Raw genomic sequence first — 25,073 nt, 5'->3', positions numbered from 1 at the left:
ATACTTGGTGTATTGTATTTTACTAGTGGATATACTTGGTATATTATATTTTACATAAATCATGGATACATAAATTTTGTGAAAGTGTTATGAAGTTATATTTTATATTTCTTGATGGTACAAAGCAGATATGTATTTGCAATGTGCAAATGGTGACTGTGGGGTTTACACTTAAATTTTTCTTTTTTCTTTAAAGGCAAAAAATAGCACCATCTTCACAATTCTGTTGCTTGAGATTGTAGCTTTAAAATGGTCAGTTTATTTTAATACTATCAATAATTACTTACATGATTATTGCAGTTTTGCCAGCACATTTCACAACCCCAATAATCATGGAAATTAATCATGCTCATTGTAATGGAAATGTTTCAAAATGTAATCTACAAATAAAACTTGGATCATTTTAAACTTTATTTTCAATTTTTGCAAAATGATGTAGGAGAGCTTTTCCTAGGGAAAACTAGGCATGTGAAAAAATTCAACTTGAATTGCTTTGCAGTATTTTTCCTTACATGTTAATTCAGTAAGAAGTGCTTTTTTAAAGCAAAACTCTCCTTTGTAGAGAAGCTAACCATGGAAAGCCTCAGCATCAATACATGCTTGAAAACAGGTTTTTATAATAAAAACCTGTGTTCCTGGTGTTTCAGTACTCTACAGAGTGTGCTGTTAGAAATGTGCCTGCAAAGGAGAGCTGGATGGTAAGGATGAAGACGAAGTATGAGGACAACCATTACTGATGCAGAATTGTCTCTTCTGAAAGTTGGATGAGGATTAGGGAGTTCAATATGTAATCCATTCAGCTCTGTAAAAGAAAAGCTGGATTCCAGATGCTGGGAACATTAGCACTGCATTGGTGAGCATCCTGTTCAGTCTATAGCTCTAGAAGAGAGCAATAATTTAAGCTTAGTGCATATTCTCTGATATGAAAGCTGTTAATCCTAAAAACTACCCATTTTCAGATTTACTTAATACTCAGGAAAAAATTACTTTTACCTATGCCTTTATAAAATATGCTTCAGATCAGTGACTTAAAGACAGTGTAGAAGGATTTTTACCTTTTCTAATCCCATAAGTTGCTGGGATCTGGACAGCTTTAAGATTTTCCATAATTTTATGCTAGTCTAGTCATGTGGCATTTTCTCCACACGATTTAACTTAATTTGCTGCTCTTCACAGTCAGAAGTTACTAGCTGGACTTGTGGACTAAGGTTACTTTCCAACTTTCCTACCCATTTCAACCAGCTCAGCACTGACTTCAATGATAGACTTCAGTCTCTCCAGTCCTGAGTTTTGCTCAAATAGGCATTCTAAGCTCTACTGTTCTTTGGATATGAACAGATTAGGACTGGCTATTAAAAAAGTATTCTCTATTTAAACAACAAAAACCAAATCATTTATAAGTCCTAGCTGATACAGATTTTGACTAAAAATTTGTAGTTGAATGTAATGGCAATTTCTGTTCATTTTAATTGAAAAAAATCATTTGGCAAAAATTTTCAACAATCTAACAGGTTTAGTTTATTTAAAAGCATGTTGATCTGTAGGTTTGTATCTGAAAGGGAAGAAACAAAAGAATAATCAAAAAGAGATTTAAAAAAATTTTTTTAATGTATGTTGAGCTTTTTCTGATCAGGATGGTGCTACAGTGCCTAGGAAAATGAGTGCTAAGGCACCATTACTTTACCTCTCAGTATAGCTAACATCCTTAAAGAATATATGATGTCACCAGATTTCCTGAAATGGTTTATTCTAAATAATTTCATTCATACAATGGAAATGACTTAAAACTCAAACTGACCTTTTATTGCTTTTAAGATTAGTTCACCATCCAAATATTATTTTAGTCTTTTAAATGTTTCATAGAATAAGCATTATACTAAGAAATATTATTTCAGAGTGAAAAGACATAAAACCTAATGAAGAAAAAAAATATTTTTGAGATTACACTTTAGCTACGCTCAATTTCCTAGACTTACAGCTGAAATGGGATTTTTTTTTTTACTTCAAAAATAAATTATTCTTAGTAGGACCAATAATGTTAAGTGTCACTAATCTTACTGTAGCATAAGCCATGTGCTTCATAACTTGATGTTTTCTTTTATTCACAACCAAGTAAATTTTTCCTACTATTTTATAATACAAACTAAAATCTCCAAAAAGTTTTTTCCTAATGTTAAGAGGTAAATTCTTCTATAGAAATTACTCCATTTTCAGGATAATATAAATGTTTTGACCTCTGTTATTACTGAATTCTGAATTTGAATCTCTGCTTTTTTGGTATGTGCTTATGTCATCTTAATGAGTAGCGGTATTTTGCTTGTTTCATCTAATGAGTAGCAGGCAGTGTTTTGCATAGGCATGCGTATGGTAAAGAATTTGCTATAGAAAACAGAATGATGTGGCATGTAGTGTGACTTTAACTGTTTTTGAGCAGTCACAAGAACCATAGAGAATTTTCTACAACTCAGACGGGCCTTTTTGAAAGTTCTGTTTTCTCACTCAAAAAAAGTAATACTATTTTCAGACATTACTTTGTTTAAAGGCAGTTTTTGCTAGTGACAAGTATTATCTGCAAAATAGTTATTACAGAACATTTGATAGCTATGGAAAGTGTAGCACAATTTAGAGAATGAATTAAAGAAAGTTTTATGTTAGCTATTTCTTAGATGATTCAGTAATCTCCAAAGTACATTCTAAGCACATAAATAAAAGCTTAAAACTTTCAGCTTTCACTTCAAAGGTCTAAACTTGTGTATGTTTCATATATTTTTTATATATAATTTATATATAGTATACTTATATATATATATTTTATATATAAGTATTTTATTATATAAGTATACTATATATAAATTATATATAAAATATATATCATAGCTTTATTAGGTAACAATTATACGCACACATACACACACGCACACATATATAATCCACTGTTAGAAACTGCTTTATAAAGATGAGGACTAGGTCCTGCTCACTGCTTTATTCCCAGTGCCCACAGCAGGACCTGACCAGTCAATTTGTTGAATGAATGAATGCATGAATGGAATCATATCCTCCCTGAAAGGGAAATTGATGTTCAGTTGGTGAAGTGTGATAAATTCATGTTTTGGGTTTTGCTGCTTACTTAAATCTTGTTTAACTATAGGTAAAATAGACATTTTTCTTAACAGGCCTTGCTTTAGTGCAGCTCTAATATAGCCAGTTTTGGATACTTTGTATTACATGTTTAAAGAACGATCATGGCAATTTCATTAACATACAACTTATATTTCTGTCAAGGAGTAAATTTGTATAATTTACATGAAAAAAACATTGACAGGTGTTAGCTTTCAGAAATGGCATTTGAAATATCCCTCTAAAGATTTCCTGTGATTATTTTAGAATACTGTTATTATTTACAAATATACTAACCTTATGTAACATTAATGTACATTTTAAAACTACATAAATTTGTTATTTCCAACGAAACAGTGACAAAGAAGTAGGGCTAATGTATAATATACATTCACCTATCATCCCTCTTTTAAAAGATTAAGCCATTTCATTTAAGTTTCAAATATTTAAATAGTCATAATATGAAAAGTAATGTGCTAGATGCCACACTTCTTGTTTTTAAAAACTATTTAATCTAGTGAGGAAATTAGGTCATCTCAGCACAAAATAGGGAAAATATGTAAGCAACATAATCTGAGAATTCAATTCTAGTTTGCATAATGTGACCATATGTGGGTTACCAACTTTTAAAGATTCTAAATACATTTGCTGAGTACTAAAGCTACTTGAACTGCAATTTGGGAGAAAAGAACCAAGAAAGATACTGTGTATCAAATGGAGTAATCTCTAGTTTAAGAAGAAGTATGTGTGTTACCTTCTGTTAGATAGTGTTAGTAATTTCTTACTGAAGGTGCTCCTCTGTCTTATAAATAGCTCTGTCTTTGGTCTGAGGGAAACCCATGCTAATTAGAATGTGGTCCATAAACCAGCAATGCATCAAGTGGGAGCTTGTTAGGATTGGCGAATCATGAGCCCCTCCACAGAATAAGTGAAATCAGAAGCTGCATTCTCATAAGAATCCAAGCAATTTGTATGCCTGCTGAAGTTTGAGAAAGACAGACATAAATAGCCCTCTCCTCCCCTTTCTTATATTACCTTGAATTTCTTTGTTTTAGTGGAAAGAAATAAGCAATACAGAAAAGTTGTGTGTATGCTTGTTTTCATTTCTGTTTGAGCCAGAGAGAAGTAAAACCATATTTAGTGTAAAAACCTCTCTTTTTCCCCACAGGGGAACCTCCTGAAAAACATGTATCATTAATTGCCTCCAGTATGAGTTGATGTTTCCAGCTGTGCCACTATCTTAACTATCTAGTCTTTGACCATGATACTGTTTTTCCCCCTTTGGAAGCAAATTAACCATCTGCAAAATATCCCAATTATTTAAACATGAATTTGCACATGAAGTGACATTTTCAAGGGGGTCACTGTACTCTGTACTGTGCTTAGATATACCAGGCATCCACTGTGTATCGGACATTGCCCTGGCTGATGGGAGTATAAGATAATCATATCAGCGCCCTGCCTTCAGAGGACTGGCAGCTTAAGAGGCATCATATAGAATAAAATGGTGCTTGTAAGCACTGGAGTCAAATTATTTACACTCAGATTCCTGCCATCTACCTCCTAGCTGTGTATCCTTAGCCAAGTTACGGAGCTGCTCGGAGCCTAAGTTTTGTCACTGTAAAATGAAATTATTAACAGTGTCTTTCTTACAAAGTAGTTGTGGGGATAAAATAATTCATGTGAAGTCTTTATTATTCTTTGTGGCACCTAATAAGCACTCAGCATTTGTTATTTACCAGGAAGAGCCAGTATGATTAGAGAAGCATTGTAGTTTCCGGAAGTATATATTAAGCTTTCTGGCAATCCTAGAGAAAGGAGCCCAGTCTATGTTAGAAAGGAATTGTTGTGAAGAGCTGGACAGAAAATGTAACGTTTGGGGTGGATTTTGAAAGATTAGTCATGGTTGCCAGGCAGAGAAAAGAGAAAGGAAATTTCAGGTATCCAAGTTCAGAAGTGTGAAGGTATTTATCTGGGCAATAGCAAGCAGTGTAGAGGGACCAGGCTATAGAAAATAGAGTGTAGAAAGAATAACTCAGAAAGTTAACTGGGGCCACATAGTGGAGGCTCATGTGTTTAATTCTAGAGTATTTGAACTTTGAGAATGCAAGAGAGGGTCATTCAAGATTTTTAAGTGGGGCCACATGACATGGAGAAGTGGGATAGAAAAGCAGAAACCTGTGTTAGAGACCTTCCAATTTGTTCCCTCTTGCCTCAAGTTTCCTAAGAGCCAAATCCTAATTTCTACATGTCTGCCATGTCCAGATTTTATCATATTCAGAATCAACCCTCCATTCCCTATCCTGAAAAACAGCATAGCTGCATTCTTCAATCTGAAAATTAGTAATCTCTGAATGTCATTTTCTAGTAACTCTTTCCTACCATCTCGCTGGCTCCTTTCCTCTTCTCTGTCCCATTCCACCTACCTCCAAACCCAACCGTTACTCTCTTGTTTCCAAAATTCTGAACCTGACCTCTCTTTTTTCTCATCACTGCCACAGTTCTGGCAGAGCCCATACTTTTATACTTCCTCCAAAAAAAATCTGGAAACAAATTTGGGCTTCATTAGCCCTCTATTGCCTTGAGGTCAATGTCCACATTGCTTTATGTGGTGGATCATACCATTCAATTTTACTTCTAAATTCCACTGAAAGGTGGTATTGTCATTTCATTTCAATTAAATAAACCTTTTTGTGTGGAAACAACTGATGACTGTGACTAAACACATTTAATTCTATTGAGTGGAGTTGCAGACTTCTTGTGGGACATTAACTTAGATTTCTTTCCAATTGCATGACCACCACCTCCTTTGTAATTATATGAACCAGCTGGATGGGATAACAAATTGTTTCTTAAAATGTACTGGTGTCTCTTTACTAAGAACTGCTTTGAGTATATTGAGTCACATACCAAAGGTGAAAAGGGTATATTCTGGAGCTGCATGTAACTGTCATCAGATTGTTATTTCCCAGACTTTGGATGCAGTTTTTACATTTGGATAGAGATTTCACAAAGTGACAAAATTCTGCAGTTTATCTTCTTATTGTTATAGATGGCTGATATGGCAAAGCATACATGGCTAGTTTCCCAGATCAGTGCCTTTGTTGCTCAGAGTTTAATAATAAACAATTTAAAATTCTGTAGAGTTCTTTTACTTGGCTAGTAGACTGTCAGTCTTCTTAGGTAGGCTATGTGGTATCCTGTGAGTATTCAGTTTCAGAAAACATTTATAAATTTATAAATATAGAAAGGGATTAGTAGATTAAGTTGTTTTTGGGCAAACAAAGTCGTCTACTGTTTAAAGGAACTCAAACTATTACATATTTTTACAGTTGTCTTCGAAATACTTATTTATTTTCTTCAACATTTATTTTAAGTTCCGGGGTACATGTGCAGGTTGTACAAGTTTGTTACATAGGTAAACATGTGCCATGGTGGTTTGCTGCACAGATCAACCAATTGTCCAGCATCCATTAGCTATTCTTCCTGATGCTCTCCCTCCCCCAAACCCTCCTAACAGGCTCCAGTGTACGTTGTTCCCCACAACCCCACGTGTCCATGTGTTCTCATCTTTCAGCTCCCATACGTGAGAACATGCAGTGTTTGGGTTTCTGTTCCTGCATTAGTTTGCTGAGGATAATGGCTTCAAGTTCCGTCCATGTTCCTGCAAAGAACATGATCTCATTCCTTTTTATGGCTGCATAGTATTCCATGGTGTATATGTACCACATTTTCTTTATCCAGTCTGGGCATTTGGGTTGATTGCATGTCTGTGCTATTGTGAATAGTGCCGCAATGAACATACACATGCGTTTGTCTTTATAATAGAATGATTTATATTCCTTTAGGTATATACCCAGTAATGGAATTGCTGGGTCAAATGGTATTTCTACCTCTAGATCTTTGAGGAATTGCCACACTGTCTTCCACAGTGGTTGAACTAATTTACCCTCCCACCAACAATGTAAAAGTTTCTTTTCTCCACAACTTTACCATCATCTGTTGTTTCTGGACTTTTTAATAATTTCCATTCTGACTGGCATGAGATGGTATCTCAGTTGTGGTTTTGATTTGCATTTCTCTAATGATCAATGATGTTGGCTTTTTTTCATGTTTGTTGGCCTCATGAATATCTTCTTTTAAGAAGTATCTGTTCATGTCCTTTGCCTGCCTGCTTTTTAATGGGGTTATTTTTTCTTCTAAATTTGCCTAAATTCATTGTAGATGCTGGATATTAGACCTTTGTCAGATGGATAGATTACAAACATTTTCTCCCATTCTATGAGTTGCCTGTTGACTCTGATGCTAGTTTCTTTTGCTGTGCAGAAGCTCTTTAGTTTAATTACATCCCATTTGTCAATTTATGCTTTTGTTGTAATTGCTTTTGAAATTTTTGTCATGAAATCTGCCTATGCCTATGTCCTGAATGGTATTGCCCAGATTTTCTTCTAGGGTTTTATAGTTTTGGGTTTTAGATTAAAGTCTTTAATTCATCTTGAGTTAAATTTTGTATTAGGTGTAAAGATGGGGTCCAGTTTCAGTTTTCTGCATATGGCTAGCCAGTTTTCCCAGCACCATTTATGGAGTAGAAAATCCTTTCCCCATTGCTTGTTTTTGTCAGATCTGTCGAAGATCAGATAGGCATGTGGTCTTATTTCTGAGTTCTCAGTTCTGTTCCATTGGTCTATGTGTCTATTCTTGTACCAGTACCATGTGATTTTGGTTACTGTAGCCTTGTAGTATAGTTTGAAGTTGAGTAGCGAAGTGCCTTCAGCTTTGTTGTTTTTGCTTAGGATTGTCTTGGCTATTTGGGCTCTTTATTGGTTCCGTATGAATTTTAAAATAGTTTCTTCTGATTCTGTGAAGAATGTCAATGTTAGCTCAATGGGAATAGCATTGAACCTATAAATTACTTTGTGCAGTATGGACATTTTCACCATACTGATTCATCCTATCCATGAGCATGGAATGTTTTTCCATTTGTTTGTGTCCTCTCTGATTTCCTTGAGCAGTGGTTTGTAGTTCTCCTTGAAGAGGTCCTTCATTTCCCTTGTTAGCTGTATTCCTAGGTATTTTATTCTTTTGTAGCAATTGTGAATGGGAGTTGATTTATGATTTGGCTCTCTGCTTGCCTGTTGTTGGTGTATAGGAATGCTAGCAATTTTTGCACATTGATTTTGTATCCTGAGACTTTGCTGAAGTTGTTTATCAGCTTAAGAAGCTTTTGGGATGAAACGATGGGATTTTCTAGATAAAGCGTCATGTCATCTGCAAACAAAGGTAATTTGACTTCTTCTCTCCCTATTTGAATACGCTTTATTTCTTTCGCTTGCCTGATTGCCCTGGCCAGAGCTTCCAGTACTATGTTGAATAGCGGTGGTGAAAAAAGGCATCCTTGTCATTTGCTGGCTTTCAAAGGTAATGCTTCCAGCTTTTCACCATTTAGTATAGCGTTGGCTGTAGGTTTCTCACATATGGCTCTTACTATTTTGAGGCATGTTCCTTCAATACCTTGTTTATTGAGAGTTTTTAACATGAAAGGATGTTGAATTTTATCAAAGGCTTTTTCTGTGTCTATTGAGATGATCATGTGGTTATGTCTTTAGTTCTTTTTATGTTGATGAATTACATTTATTGATCTGCATATGTTGAACCAGCCTTGCATCCTGGGGATGAAGCTGACTTGATTGTGGTGGATAAGCTTTTTGATGTGCTGCTGGATTCAGTTTGCCAGTGTTTTATTGAGGATTTTTGCATCGATGTTCTTCAGGCATATTGGCCTGAAGTTTTCTTTATGTTGTACCTCTGCTAGATTTTGGTATTAGGATTATGCTGGCCTCATAAAATAGGTTAGGGAGGAGTCCCTTCTTTTGAATTTTTTAGAATAGTTTCTGTAGAAATGGTACCAGCTCTTATTTATACCTCTGATAAAATTCAGCTCTAAATCTGTCTGGTCATCGTTTTTTGTTTGTTTGTTTGTTTGTTTGTTTGTTTGTTTGTTTTTGGTTGGTGAGCTATTTATTACTGATTTGATTTCAGAATTATGGGTCTATTCAGGGATTTAATTTCTTCCTGGTTCAGTCTTTGGAGGGTTTATGTGTCTAGGAATTTATCCATTTCTTCTAGATTTTCTAGTTTATATGTATAGAGGTGTTTGTAGTATTCTTGCATGATGGTTTGTATTTCTGTGGGATCAGTAGTGATACCCCCTTATCATTTCTGATTGTGTCGATTCTCCTCTCTCTTCTTCTTTATTAGTCTAGCTAGCAGCCTATTTTATTATTATTATTATTTTTCCAAAACACCAGCTCCTGGATTCATTGATTTTTTTTTTTTTTTTTTTTTTTTTGAAGGATTTTCTTGTCACTGTCTCCTTCAGTTCTGCTCTGATCTTGGTTATTTCTTGTCTTCTGCTAGCTATGTTTGCTCTTGGTACTCTAGTTCTTTTTGTTGTGATATCAGGTTGTATTAATTTGAGATCTTTGTAGCTTTTTGATGTGGGCATTTAGTGCTACAAATTTCCCTCTTAACACTGCTTTAGCTGCATCTCAGAGATTCTGGTATGTTGTCTCTTCATTCTCATTAGTTTCAGAGAACTTGATTTCTGCCTTAATTTCATTATTGACCCAGGAGTCATTCAGGAGCAGATTGTTCAGTTTCCATGTAGTTGTATGGTTTTGAGTGAATTTCTTAGCCTTGAGTTCTAATTTGATTGTGCTGTGATCCGAGAAACTGTTATGATTTCAGTTCTTTACATTTGCTGAGAAGTGTTTTACCTTACTGTGATCAGTTTTAGAGTAAATGCCATGTGGCAACAAGAAGAATGTATGTTCTGTTGTTTTGGGGTGCAGAGTTCTGTAGATGTCTATCAGGTCTGTTTGATCCAGAGCTGAGTTCAGGTCCTGAATATCTTTGTTAATTTTTTGTCCCAGTGATCTGTCGAATATTGTCAGTGGGGCATTAAAGTCTCCCACAATGATCATGTAGGAGTCTAAGTCTCTTTGTAGGTCTCTAAGAACTTGTTTGTGAATCTGGATGCTCCTGTATTAGGTGCATATATATTTAGGATAGTTAACTCTTGTTGAATTGAACCTTTACCTTCTGTCTTTGTAAATTTTGGTTGGTTTAAAGTCTGTTTTGTAAGAAATTAGGATTGCAACCCCTGCTTTTTTCTGTTTTCCATTTGCTTGGTAAATTTTTCCTCCATCCCTTTATTTCGAGCCTATGTGTGTCTTTGTTCGTGAGATGGGTCTCTTGAAGACAGCATACCAGTGGGTCTCAACTCTTTATCCAGTTTGCCAGTCTGTGTCTTTAAATTGGGGCATTTAGCCTATTTACATTTAAGGTTAATATTGTTGTGTGTGAATTTGATCCTGTCATGATGCTAGCTGGTTATTTTGCAGACTTGTTTATTTGGTTGCTTCATAGCATCACTGGTCTGTGTACTTTAGTGTGTTTTTGTAGTGGCTGGTAGTAGTTGTTCCTTTCCATATTTAGTACTTTCTTCAGGAGCTCTTGTAAGGCAGGCTTGGTGGTGACGAATTCCCTCAGCATTTGTTTGTCTGAAAAAGATCTTATTTCTTCTTCACTTAGGAAGCTTAGTTTGGCCAGATACGAAATTTTGGGTTGGAATTTCTTGAAGAATGTTGAATATTGGCCTCCATTCTCTTCTGGCTGGTAAGGTTTCTACTGAGAGGTCCACTGTTAGTCTGACTGGTTTCTCTTCGTAGGTGACCTGGCCTTTCTCTCTCGCTGCCCTTAACATTTTCTCTTCTATTTTGACCTTGGAGAATCTGAAGATTGTGTGTCTTGAAGTTGCTCTTATCATGGAGTACCTTACTGGGGTTCTCTGGATTTCCTGACTTTGAGTTTTTGGCCTGTCTTGCTAGGTTGGGGAAGTTCTCCTGGATGATATCTTGAAGTATGTTTTCCAACTTGGTTCTGTTCTCCGTTTTTCAGGTACCCCAATTAGTCATAGGTTTTTACATAATCCCATATTTCTTGGAGGTTTTGTTCATTCCTTTTCATTCTGTGTGTGTGTCTCTGTGTGTGTGTGTCTGTGTGTGTGTGTGTGTGTGTGTGTATAAATTGTCTGCCTGTCTTATTTCAGAAAGATACTTGGTCTGTTCTGCCATTGAGACTTGTGATTGCATTATGTATTTCTCATGTTGTATTTGTCAGCTCCATCAGATCAGTAATGCTCCTCTCTAAACTGGCTATTCTGGCTGTTGGCTCCTGTATTGTTTTATCATGATTCTTAACTTCTTTGCATTGAGTTACAGCACGCTCCTTTAGCTCAGTGAAGTTCATTATTACTCACCTTCTGAAGCCTACTTCTGTCAGTTCAACCATCTCAACTTCAGCCCAGTTTTGTGCCTTTGCTGAGGAGGTGTTACAGTCATTTGGAGGAGAAAAAGTACTCTGGCTTTTAGAGTTTTCAGGGTTTTTGCATTGATTCTTTCTCATCTTTGTGGGCTTATCTATCTTCGATTTTTGAGGTGGCTTACCTTTCAGTGGGGTTTTTGTGGGGTCTTTTTTTGTTGATGTTGTTGTTACTTTGTTTGTTGTTTTTCTATTAACAGTCAGACCACTTTTCCATAGGACTGTTGCAGTTTGCTGGGGGATCTCTCCAGACCCTAGTTGTTTCAGTTTTTACCTTACTTGGAGGTATCACCAGTTAAGCCTGCAAAACAGCAACGATGGTAGCCTGTTCCTTCCTTTGGGAGCTCCGTCCTAGAGGGGTACTGACCTGTTGCTGGCCCAGACACTCCTGTAGGAGTTGTCTGGAGACCCCTGTTGGGAAGTCTCACCTAGTCAGGAGGAACAGGATCAGGGACCTGCTTAAAGCAGTCTGGCTGCTTTTTGGTAGAGCAGGTATGTTGTGTTGTAGGGGAGCCCATCCCCATCCAGACTGCTTGAACTGTCCAGAGACAACAGGCTGGAAAGGCTGAACTGGGTAGATGTTGGCCACCCCTCCTGCCAGGGGCTCCATCCCAGGGAGGCATGAGAGATCTGTCTGTATAACCCTGGCTGGAGTTGCTGAAATTCCTGGAGTTGCTGGTGCTCACTGGCACCAACTGGTGAGGAGGGATGGAGCAGGGTCCCACTTAAAGAAAAAGTCTAGCCACAGTCTGGCACAGCAGCTGTGCTGCATTGTGGTGGACTCCTCCTTGTCTGGACTGCCTGGACTCCCTGGAACTGGCAGGCTGGAATGACTGTGTCAAATGAACTGCAGAAACAGGGGCCGTCTCTCCCCAGGGCTCCATCCCAGGGAGAGATCAGAGTTCTGTTCATATGACCCTGGCTAGAGTTGTTGAAATTCCTACAGGGAGGCCCCACCCAGTGAGGAGGGATGGATTAGGGTCCCAGTTAAAGAAGCAGTGTGGCCATGATCTGGCACAGCAGCTGTGTTGCATTGTGGGGGACTCTTCCTTGTCCAGTGAACTCCTTGGAGTTGGCAGGCTGGAATGGCTGAGTTGACCTAACCACAGAACTGGCAGCTGCCCCTCCCCGCAGGAACTTGTCCATCTCAGGCAGTCTCTAGCCTGTTGCACTGGTTGGCTGGATTTCCAATCCAGTGAGGCTTAACTTGTGAGGTGCCGTGGAAGTGGGGCCCGCAGAACAAGACTGCTTGGCTCCCTGGATTCAGCCCCCTTCCTCGGGGAATTTACAGATGGATCTCCTGCCTTAACAGGGATTCCTGCGGCTGGAATCTGTTAAACTCCTGGGTCTCTGTGTGAGCCTGAGCAACTGCTCTGCCAAGACTCTGCACAGCTCTGTGTATTGGACCCAAGGCCCTGTTGGTGTGGGCTCACGATGGTATCTCCTGATCCACAGGCTGCAAAGATCCGTGGGAGAAATGTGGTTTCCCAGGTGGGGTCACACAATCACTCACTGCTTCCCTTGGCTGAGAGTGGGGGTTTCTTTGGCTCCATGCCACTCCCAGGTGGGCGATCACTCCATCCTGATTTCCTTAGTTCTTTCTCCATGAGTCGAGTTGTCCACCTAGTCAGTCCCAATGTGAGAACTTGGGTATTTCAGTTGAAGGTGCTGAATTCACTTGCCATTTTCATTCCTCTGGGAGAGCTGCAGACCACGCTTCTAATCAGCCATCTTGGCCAAAATATCTGTTTGGTTTGTTCCTAACTTCCTTCAGAAAATTCCATATGGAAGCTCAACACCTACAAATATACTCTTGAAAAGATAACAGGACAAATTGTTTGCATTTTATAGTTTCCTATTTTTAATTTTCTCTATTGTTACAATTTAATACTTCTGAAAATTTTTTTAAAATTTACTAATGAAAGCAACTCTCAGGTGTGATTAATCTTATAATCACATAAATAAGGAAAATCAGTTATGTTTGTAAATAAATATTAGAGGACTGGTGTTTATATACTTATTTTGTATATGGATCATAATGAAAATTAAATTTAGCATATGATAATATAAATAGGAAAAATCACTTATTCAAAATTTGCATTTGTACTATAAATCCGTGTCTTTGTTTGATTTTTAAACTCTTAAAGATTACAGTAATCTTTTCAATAAAAACTTTATAACAGTGTTTAAAAATGGAACAGAGACATTGAATTCAAGTTATTACTAAATACATTCTTATATAGGCACAAGGTGGCTTGTATTTATACTTTCAAAAAGACTTTGGAGTTGTCACTTAACTGTTCTACTTTATAAAGATTTGATGTTAATGGTTTTTTTTGGTCACCAAAAATTTAGATGTAGTGTTTGTAGCTATTTCTTGATGAACAGTTATTTTTATTTTAAATTGGAAAAATAATCTTCATCAGTCAGGAGAAAACGAAGTAGTGATTGATGAAGAAATATGTTGATTTTATCTTTCAGACCTGAAGATTATCGGCTATAAGAGAATAAGAATTGCAGAAAATAACAGTGAAATGATTGAAACTTTCTTCTGATGAGTTTCTCTAACCTACAGGATGGAGTAGAACAATTGCTACAGTTCAGCACCTGTTTTATGTGCCAAATCACTGGGGAAAGGTCAGGAAGGTATACTCTTCAATAAGAAATTGTCATTAAAATATACTATTTTATGGAACCATTTTTATGTAATCTGATTTGAATGTTATAGTTGATAATAATAAAATCACTTACTTTGTTGACTATTCAGTGTTGCATTTAATGATAAAAAATAGACCCTGTGTATAGAATTGCAGTTACACATTCCAAAAATGCCTCTTCATGCAGATTTTCTCAAGGTGCAGGTCACTTTTCTTGTCCCTTGTGAACAAGCTCTACCTTCACTTTTCATTTCAGTGGCTTTTTTGTTTTGTTTTGTTTTGTTTTTGTTGTTGTTTTTGTCGAGACAGAGTCTCGCTCTGTCGCCCAGGCTGGAGTGCAGTGGCGCGATCTCAGCTCACTGCAAGCTCTGCCTCCCAGGTTCACGCCGTTCTCCTGCCTCAGCTTCCCAGGTTCACGCCATTCTCCTGCCTCAGCCTCCCGAGTAGCTGGGACTACAGGTGCCTGCCACCATGCCCAGCTGATTTTTTTGTAGTTTTAGTACAGACGGGGTTTCACCGTGTTAGCCAGGATGGTCTGGATCTCCTGACCTCGTGATCCACCCACCTCGGCCTCCCACAGTGCTGGGATTACAGGCGTGAGCCACCGCGCCTGGCCTTCAGTGGCTTTTTTAATCTAACCTGTCATCCATCTAAATTCATATTTGCAGCTTAATAGGGTAAAGTTTGCCCTGAAATATTTATAAACTATTATCTTTTTCTGTGTCCCATATAGCCTCTTGGCCCCACATGACACCAAAATAAATAATGCCCATCTGCTCGTTAGAAATCCCTCTTTCCTGCCGGTGATTGTGTTTGTAGACTCTCCACACTGTTTTCCCATATCTATCCTGTTGGCTTCCATTCATGTCTGTACTGGCACTTAGATTGGGGTGCTAGGATGACTATTGCTGTAAAATATGCTCTCTAGAAATTAAGATACTGAGCCACTGCATTTGGGCATTTTTATGGTGGTATTTTTTTCTTCTCTTTCCCTAGCCAATCAAGGAATGAATTTCAGACCAACTTTCCCATTCATTCAGCAAACATATATTGAGTACTGCTATATGCCAGGCACAGTGCTAGGTCCTGGGAAAACAAATCATACAAGTCGCCCCCAACACTTCTGTGCCCCATCAAAGAGTCTGTCGTAGGATGGGAAGGAAGTATAGATAGATTTGTAAACAAGTAAAACTGGTTGTCAAAAGTGCTGATATAACTGTGCGAATTATGATGTAAACATGTTTAATAACTGCATTAAATATGACATAAGCACTTAGTATGTGCCAGGTACAACCACTTTATATGAATTATTTAATACATACTGTAATGGAGGTACTGTTATCCTCCCCATTTAAAGGGGACACAGTGAAGCAGCAATAAATTAAGTAATTTGGCCAAGGTAAATATCAGGATTTGTATCCAGTCAATTGGGTTTGAAAGCCCATGGACTTAGCCAGTGCTAGATGAGAAAAGGTGAGTATGTTTCTGTATTACAAATTCTTTAACAAAGTATGTATAACCTGGCACAGGTTAACAACTACCATTCAGAAGGAAGTCTGTTACATTTTAAGGTGTTGGACCAAAAAGAATCTCCCCTTCTTACTTTTGATGGAATAGTCTTAGGGGAGTGAGCCAATATGAAATAAGTCTCCAGTTCCCAATACATCAGCTTTAATAGGAATTTTTGCCCAGTGTCTACTAAGCACCTGGAACAGTGCTGGCACATATTTGTCAGATGGCTGAAGGACCACTGAAGAAAGGTCCTTATTTTTAACAAAACTTGAGTGTTTGAGCAAGTAAGATGATAGAGACATGGTCTATAAGAATATTGAGCCAAATCATTATAATATGAAGTATTCAATAAGAATATTGAGAATAATCACCATAAATGTCACTCTCACTTGCTGTGTGTGAGAGGGAGGGTTGCCCAATTCTGCTGATTCATGTAGACCTAAACAGAGGCTGTATTGGTGGACTGAACTGCTCCTACTGCTTGCTGTTAGGAGATAAGTCCATTTTGGATTCAGAGAAAACTGAAGCAGAAAAGTTTATTTTAAAACTTATTTTTTTTTTTCAGAGAGGCTTTGAGCCAAGACAGTGCAACAGTTTAGAAGCAGAAACTATTACACCTCCCGCTGCCTACCCATTTGCCATTGTCTGAGAGTTTAACTGCCTTATCTATACATACCCTGAAAGAATACAACCTCAAGTAGCCAAATAAAAATCACAACTCACTGTATGGGACTCAGTAGTCCAAGGGAGGAAGATAAGCTGTACCCTAGAATAGCAGCTCCTATCAAAGTAAAATGAATAGAAGCAGAACAGAACTTTTAAAAAATAATACAAATTCTTACATAAAAAAGAAACTCAAATTATTACAAACATTGGAAAGAACAAGAACGCTAACATGTTTTCTGTTACCATATGTATCCTCGATTTGCAAATTAGTACAGACAAATGAGGAATCAATCCCCAAAACCAAAATCATATTTGTTCATAAACCATTTTTCACCAGGTGACTATGCATTACACTATTGGAAAATATCAGTAAATGTGAAAGACACCATCCAACTAAGCATAATGACCTGGGAAGAATATACAATATACCTTATCTTTCTTACCCCATTTTACTCAAGTCCATTGCCCTGTGGGAAATACCCTGCTGTATTTATGTACTTTCTCAGTAAAACATGAGTAAGTGTCCTATTACAAGTGATAGGAAAGAAGAAGGCTTACATATTGCAAAGTTTTACAATAAGAGAATGTGATACTGCAGCAGCCACTGGGCCTAAAGTAATCACATTGATGAACATAGCAGATAATACTGAAGACAAACAAAGGCTTAATATTAACATCCCAATAATCATCTGCTTTCCAGAGAACTAAAAACTGACAAGCACTTGCAGGGAGCTGAAGATAACTACAAACCTGATGCAGCATGAGCACACTTTGTGTCATCCAATTTCATCTGGGGCCACACAACTTCAGTAAAGAGGGCATAATTAACAACAAAAAAGGTTGTATTTCTGTTTATAGGAAGTTTGAAGACATGAAAAACAAGATAATAGCCACCTTTACCCATTTCATTCAAAAAACTATGATTTGTATGTCTTCTTTTGAGAAACAACTATTCAGGTCTTTTGCCCATTTTTTGATGGAGTTATTTGTTTTCTTGTTTCTTGGTTGCTTATATATTTTGGATCTTATCCCCTTGTACAATGTATGGTTTACAAGTATTTTCTCCCAATCTGTGGGTTGCCTTTTTGCTCTGTTAACTATTTTCTTTGCTGTGCATAAGCTTTTTAGTTTAATGCAATCTGATTTGTCTATTTTTGCTTTCATTGCCTGTGCTTTGGGGAACAATCCAAGAAATCACTACCCAGACCAATGTCCTGGAGGTTTCTCCCTGTGTTTTCACCTATAAGTTTTATAGTTTTAGGTCTTAACATTTAAATATTTATTCTGAGTTGATTCTTGTATAAGGGGTGAAGATAAGGGTTTATTTTTATTTTCCTGCATGAAGATATGCATTTTTTCCAACACAGCTTATTGAAGAGACTGTCATTTTCCCCATTGTCTGTACCTGGCACCCTTTTTGAAAATCAATTGACCATAGGTGTGTGGGGTTATTTCTGAGTTCTTTATTCATTGGTCAATGTATTTTTATGCCAATGTCATGCTGTTTTGATTACTATAGCTTTGTAATATATTTTGAAATCCAGCAGTGTGATACCTCCAGCTTTGTTCTTTTTGGTTGATGTTGTCTTGGCTATTTGGCTCTTGTGGCCCCATTCAAATTTTAAGATTGCATTTTCTGTTTCTGTGAAGAATGACATTGGAATTTTGATAGGGATTGCATTGAATCTGTAGATCACTTTATGTAGTATGGATATTTAATGATATGCTGGGTTTTTTTGGCACAGATTGGAGGCAGCATTAACATGCCTCTCCTGCTTGGAAAGACAAAACAGTGTGTAGATACTCACACTGTGAACTTTTTTTCCAAAAAGCAATGCAGGAACTTAACAGGAAAACTGAAATCCTCAGTTTCTTTTAAAGATGTGGCAGGATGCAGCCTGCACCATAAGCCAGATGAAAAACTTTGTCCCTAGAGTGTGAGAAGGAGAAAGGCTGCCTCCAGGATATACACCGCCACTGGGAAATCTAGAAATCCAGGCCACAGGAGAAGGCGTTAACCCTATGCCATGCTAGAACTGATTTAGGGAGCGAGGGAGGGGGGGCAATATAAAAGTAGGAACAGCAGCAGGAAGAACTTTACATGCATTCCTAGTCTCCACTGCAAACCAAGGGAAGCCATTCTTTATTCTGCCTCACAGGGGACCTCATGGAGGTCTGCCTACTCAGGCAGTGGTCACAGATTGAAAGAAGCTCACAGATGAATTTTGTGATACAACTTCTAGTGAGGAGGAACACCCTTAGCCAGAAGCAGTCAGGGCAGAGGGAGTGGGGGTGGGAAGCAAATGAGAAGTTTGATGCAGCCACAAATGTAGAAGCTGTGTGGGTGGACTGGGAGGGGTATGGCCCAAAAGCCATGGTTGCTATTTCTGCAGTGAAGGCTTAATGGCCTGGGGCAGTTTTTAGTTCTGAGTGTAGACAGCCTGGAACTTAGCTCACTGCTGCTAGCAGAAAACTGCAGGTGTGAGATCTGCCTTGCAAGTGTGTGGAAGTTGGGTGCTCCTTACTCCCTGCACAAACTTCTGTGCAACAGAGGCAGCTATGCTCCTCTCTGAAACATTACCCCAGTAGCCAGAGAACCAACCCACAACTTCCACAGGGGCTGCTGCTTGCTTGTCATGCAGAGTCAGAGCATAGACCTCCGTAACTCAGCCCCCACTTGGCTTTGTCCCTTCACCCTCCCTGGTAGCTTAACACAAAGGACCGAAATTTTTGGAAGCTTAATGACCCTGCCCATTACCTGAGAAACCAGAGTACCTTCCCTGGGTAACATAAGGCAAGCACAAATCCCACCATTACCACTGCAGCTGATACTCTTTTGCAAATGTCACCTCCTGGCTGGAAGCCAACTGATACAGTTCTTTACAGCATCTACAGGTGGAATAACACAGTACCCAGAAAAGAGAAAACTTGTGCATGACCTCAGCTATCACCATTGCCTGCACCACCCTGGCTAACCAGGGGGTCTTGAGTCTGTCCATGTGACCAGTTCATTACTGCTACAACCAGCATTTGAGAACACTAATACATGGAGTCTATCTGTAACCAAGGAATCTAAGAGTCTGCATCACTCCCCTGCCACCCCCATCAGAGCTGGTGGTGGTACCCACTGCTGGGAGACTTGAGGACAGATCACATCTCTGGATCCCTTGCAAACATTCCCCAGCACCAGCATGGAGTGTGGAAGACCCAGAGGAGCAATAGCATTCACATTAGTCTCTGGCTCTTGGGGATTCCTACTCCTAGAGAAAGAGGAAATACAACACATCAAGAGAAAACCCTTTGGGACCAAAAAAAAAAAAAACCCAGACAGCAGGCCTTGAGTCCCAGATCTTTCCACTGGTGGGAAGTTTCTTTCCACAGAGGCACAATTGCAGTGCTGAGCTCAGCAGGGAAAGTGTATAGCTCTACCCCAACAAGTAGGCAGCTCTGGTGCTTGTGAAGGGTCTTGGAGATTTATTTTCCCCCTTATCCACCATTGCTGACACAGCTGGGGCTTTTCCCACGGGACCTCAGCAGGGATGCACCTATAGACAGCCTTACTGGAACACTTTGGGTGACTGCATCCCATAGGAGGAGCACCCTCCAGGTGTAGGCTTGCAAGAGAGGTAGAGTCACAATTTCTCTGTCCTTGGAACATCAGTATTCCTGCAGATGAAAAAAGGTGCCTGTCTGATCTGAATATCCAGAACACTGAGTCAGAAGTTAGTCTGAGAAGAGGATAGCTTTCCTGCTGGCCTGGCAGGGGAGCTGAGGTGACTCTTGTCCTTCCCTCTGATAAGACCTCAGTGTGTCTTCCTGAGAGTTTGTCCAGCCACCTCTGTAAAGGCTAGGACCTGTGCCCACCATTAGGTATTACCTTTACCCACCTGCTATAGCCAAAGCCAGTTTTTACCCATGAACACCTCCCCTATTGGCCTGAAGCCTATTCAACTATTGAACTATTCAACCCAGTAAATAAAATACTGGGGAATAAATAAATAGTGCACACCATAGGGGAATGAGAAGTTTCAAGAGACCTCTGCCATTCCAACCCTATAGGATACAGTGAACTTGGTGACACAGCAAGCACATTGCTACCTGCAACCAGCATCTGAGAAAGCCATCGTACAAAGACTCTATAACTGAGGAACTTATACAGAATCTTCACCTGTGAAAGCACCAAGAACTGAATTAGGCTGCAATAAACTACAAACATTAAAGACACATCCTTGAGGAGGAAAAAAGAAATTAACAAAAAACATAGTCAAATCAAACACAAATTCAAGAATAATGAGAAGAAATCATCTACCCAAATGAGGAAGAATGAGACAAGTAATTCTGGTAATATGACAAAACAGGGTTCTGTAACACCCCCAAAATATCACACTAGCCCTCCGGGAATGAATCTAAACAAAGGTGAAACCACTGAAATATCAGATACAGAATTCAAATTGGTTATTAAGCTATTCAAGGAGATATTAGAGAAAGGTGAAAAACAACAGAAATTTTCAAAACAATTGAGGATATGAACAAAATATTTCCTAAAGAGATAGATATCCTAAAGAAAACCCAATCAATTTCTGGAAATGAAAGACATACTTAGGGAATTATATAATAAAATGCAGTGGAGCATTTCAACCAGGGAGGCAGAAGTTGCAGTGAGCCAAAATTGCACCATTGCACTCTAGCCTGGGTGACAAGAGAGAAACTCCATCTAAAAAAAAAGAGAACTTCACTCTAGAACAAACAGACCTAACATGTATTTACAGAACATTCTACCCAAAAACTGCAGAATATACATTCTTCTCATCATCACATGGAGCATTCTCCAAGAGAGACCATATGATAGGCCACAAAACAAGTCTCAATAGATTTTTAAAAATCAGAATCACACTAAGTATCTTCTGAGACCACAGTGGAATAAAACTAGAAATCAGCTTCAAAAGAAAACCCCAGAACTGCAAATACATAGACATTAAACAATCTGCTCCTGAATGATTTTTGGGTTAACAATAAAATTGAGAGCATAAAACTCACAGGGTCTATAAAACAATAACACAATATAAAAAGTATCTAGGTAACAATGAATAAAATGAATGGAACAGTACCTCATATCTCTATATTAACATCGAATGTAAATGCCCTAATTGTTCCACTTAAAGATACAAAGTGGCAGAATGGATACAAAATCACAAACCAAATATCTGCTGTATTCAAGAGACTCACCTAACATGTAAGGATTCATCTAAACTAAGGTAAGGGGTGGAAAAAGATATTCCATGCAAATACAAAACAAAAGCAAGCAGGAATCGCTATGCTTATATCAGCTAAAACAGACTTTAAAGCAACAACTTAAAAAAAAAAAAAAACACAGAAGGTCATTTTACAATGACAGAAGGATCAATCCAATAAGAAGATACTATAATCCTAAATTTATATGCACCTTACACTGGAGCTCCCAGATTCACAAAACAATTAGTACTAGATGTGAAAAGTGAGACAGCAACACAATAATAGTGGGAAACCTCAATACTCACTGACAGCACTAGACAGATCAAGACACAAAGTCAACAAGCAAAAATGAACAGCCATGCGCAGTGGCTCATGCCTGTAATCCCAGCACTATGGGAGGCCAAGACGGGTGGATCACCTGAAGTCAGGAGTTCAAGACCAGCCTGGCCAACATGGTGAAACCCCGTCTCTGCTAAAAATACAAAAATGAGCTGGGCAAGGTGGCAGATGCCTGTCATCCCAGCTACTCGGGAGGCTGAGGCAGGAGAAACGCATGAACCTGGGAGGCGGAAGTTGCAGTGAGCCAAGATCGCACCATTGCAATCTAGCCTGGGTGACAAAAGAGAAACTCCGTCTCAAAAAAAAAAAAAAAAAAAGACTTAAATACACTCTAGAACAAACGGACCTAACATGTATTTACAGAACATTCTACATTACAGAACATTCTACCCAAGAACTGCAGAATATATATTCTTCTCATTATCACATGGAGCATTCTCCAAGAGACCATATAATAGGCCACAAAACAAGTCTCGATAAATTTTTAAAATTCAGAATCACATTAAGTATCTTCTGAGACCACAGTGGAATAAAACTAGAAATCAGCTTCAAAAGAAAACCCTAAAACTACAAATATATGGAAATTAAACAATCTGCTCCTGAATGATTTTTGGGTTAACAGTAAAATTGAGATGGAAATTTAAAAATGCTTTGAAATAAATGATAGTAGTGACACAACTTATCAAAACCCCTCGATACAGCAAAAGCAGTGCTAAAAGGAAAATTTATATTGCTAAATGCATACAGCAAATTTTTCTGAAAAATCACAAACTGACAGCCCAATGTCACACCTCAAGTAACTAGAGAAACAAGAATAAACCAAACCCAAAGCTAGCAGAAGAAAATAAATAATGAAGATCAAAACAGAACTAAATGAAACTGAAACAAAAAATACAAAAGATTAATGAAAGAAAAACTTGATCCTTTGAAAATATAAACAAAATTGATAGACCATTAGCTAGATAACTAAGAAAAGAAAAGAGAAGGTTCCAATGAGCTCAATTAGAAATGAAGCTGCAGAGTTTCATTTTGAGACTCCTGTGAACACTTCTATTCACATAAACTAGATAACCTAGAGGAAATGGATAAATTCCTGGAAACATACAAGCCTCCTAGATTAAGCAGGAAGAAATAGAAACCCCAAACAGCCCAATAACAAGCAGATAGATTGAATCAGCAATAATAATAAGAAGAAGGTAAGGTCAGCAGAAAAAAACCTAGGGCCAGAAGGATTCACAGATGAATTCTATCAGACATTCAAAGAAGAATTGGTACCAATCCTACTGAAACTATTTCAAAAGATTGAGAAAGAGGGAATCATTCCTAAATTATTCTATGAACATAGTATCACCAATACCAAAACTGGGAAAGGACATAACAATAACAACAACAAAAACTACAGACCAATATCCCTGATGAACACAGATGCAAAAATCTTCAACAAAATACTAGCTAACCAAATCCAACAGCACATCAGAAAAATAACACACCACTATCAATTCACCCCAGGGATGCAGGGATAGTTTAACATAGGCACGTCAATAAATGTGATACATCACGTAAAGAGAATCAATAACAAAAACCATGTGAACATGTCACTAGATGCAGAAAGAGGCATTGGATAAAACCCAGCATCTTTTTATGATTAAAAAAAAAAACTAAAAACTAGGCATAGAAGGGACTTACCTCAAATTAATAAAAGCCATATACAAGAAACCCACAGCCAACATCATACTGATTGGAGGAAAGTTGAAAGCATTCCCCCTAAGAATTGGAACAAAACAAGGATGCCCATTTCATGTTTATTCAACATAGTACAGGAAGTCCTAGCCAGAGCAATCAGGCAAGAGAAAGAAAGGGCATTCAAATTGGGAAAGAGGAAGTCAAACTATTGCTGCTCACTGGTGATATGATTGTATACCTAGAAAACTCTAAAGAGTCCTCCAAAAAACTCCTAGATTTAATAAAAGAATTCAGTCCAGGTGTGGTGGCTCACATCTTTAATCTGAGCACTTTAGGAGGCTGAAGCAGGTGGATTGCCTGAGCTCAAGAGTTTGTGACCAGCTTGGGCAACATGGCAAGACGCCATCTCTACAAAAAATACAAAAATTATCCAGGTATGGTGGTGCCTGCCTGTAGTCCTAACTAGTTGGAAGGCTCAGTTGGGAGAATTGCTTGAGCCCAGGAGGTCGAGGCTGCAGTGAGCCATGTTTGCACCACGGTATGGTACTCCAGCCTGGGTGACAGAGTGAGACCCTGCTGCAAAAAAAAAAAAAAAAAGAATTCAGGAAAGTCTCAGGTTACAAAATCAATGTACACAAATCAGTAGAACTGCTATACACAAACAACAGCTAAGCTGCAAACTCAATCCCTTTTACAGTAGCTGCAAAAATATTAAAATACCTAGGAATATAGTTAACCAAGGAGATGGAAGACCTCTTCAAGGAGAACTGCAAAACACTGCTGAGAGATATCAGAGGTGACAGAAACAAATGGAAAGACATCCCATGCTCATGGATTAGAAAAATCTATATCATGAAAATAACCATACTGCCCAAAGCAGTCTACAGATTCAATGCAATTCCTATCAAAATACCAACAACACTTTTCACAGAATTAGAAAAAACAATGCTGAAATTCATATGAAACTGAAGAAGAGCCCGAATAAGCAAAGCAGTCCTAAGCAGAAAGAACAAATCTGGAGGCATCACATTACCTGACTTCAAATTATACTATAAGGCTATAGTTACAAAAACAGCATGGTACTGGTATAAAAGTAGACACATGAACCAATGATACAGAATAGAGAACCCAAAAGTAAAACCAAATATTTACATCCAACGGACTTTCGACAAAACATACAAAAACATAACTTGGGGAAAGGACACCCTATTTAATAAATGGTGCTGGGAAAACTGGGTAGCCACATGCAGAAGAATGAAACGAGATCTCTCTTTCTCGCCTTATATAAAAATCAACTCAAGATGGATTAAAACCTTAAATCTCAGACCTGAAACCATAAAAACATTTTTCCAAGGTTATCTTCTGGATAACCTTGGAAAACCTCTTTGGGATATTGGCCTTGGTAAAGAATTCATGACTAAAACCCCAAAAGCAAATGTAACAAAAACAAAAATAAATAATGGTACCTGATTAAACTAAAAATCT

General features: G+C 38.1%; 1 protein-coding gene across 3 annotated transcripts in view; it reads left to right on the top strand.

Moving 5' to 3' along the window:
- MRPL13 (mitochondrial ribosomal protein L13) overlaps nucleotides 1-14,261 on the top strand; it is a 49,446-nt gene extending 35,185 nt beyond the window's left edge. For 2 of the 3 annotated variants that reach the window (XM_073999359.1, XM_045398633.2), the window contains one exon: nucleotides 13,981-14,261. In XM_073999359.1, the coding sequence (XP_073855460.1) occupies nucleotides 13,981-14,002 (22 nt within the window). In that variant the 3' untranslated portion in view covers nucleotides 14,003-14,261. The remainder of the gene's footprint in view (nucleotides 1-13,980) is intronic. The other variant, XM_073999358.1, reaches the window with a different exon arrangement.
- Nucleotides 14,262-25,073: the final 10,812 nt, after the last annotated feature.

Source organism: Macaca fascicularis, chromosome 8, assembly GCF_037993035.2.
Source record: "Macaca fascicularis isolate 582-1 chromosome 8, T2T-MFA8v1.1".
NCBI classification, from domain to species: Eukaryota; Metazoa; Chordata; class Mammalia; order Primates; family Cercopithecidae; genus Macaca; species Macaca fascicularis.
Note: the sequence above shows the minus strand (reverse complement) of the source record. Positions and strands in the feature narration are given on the sequence as shown.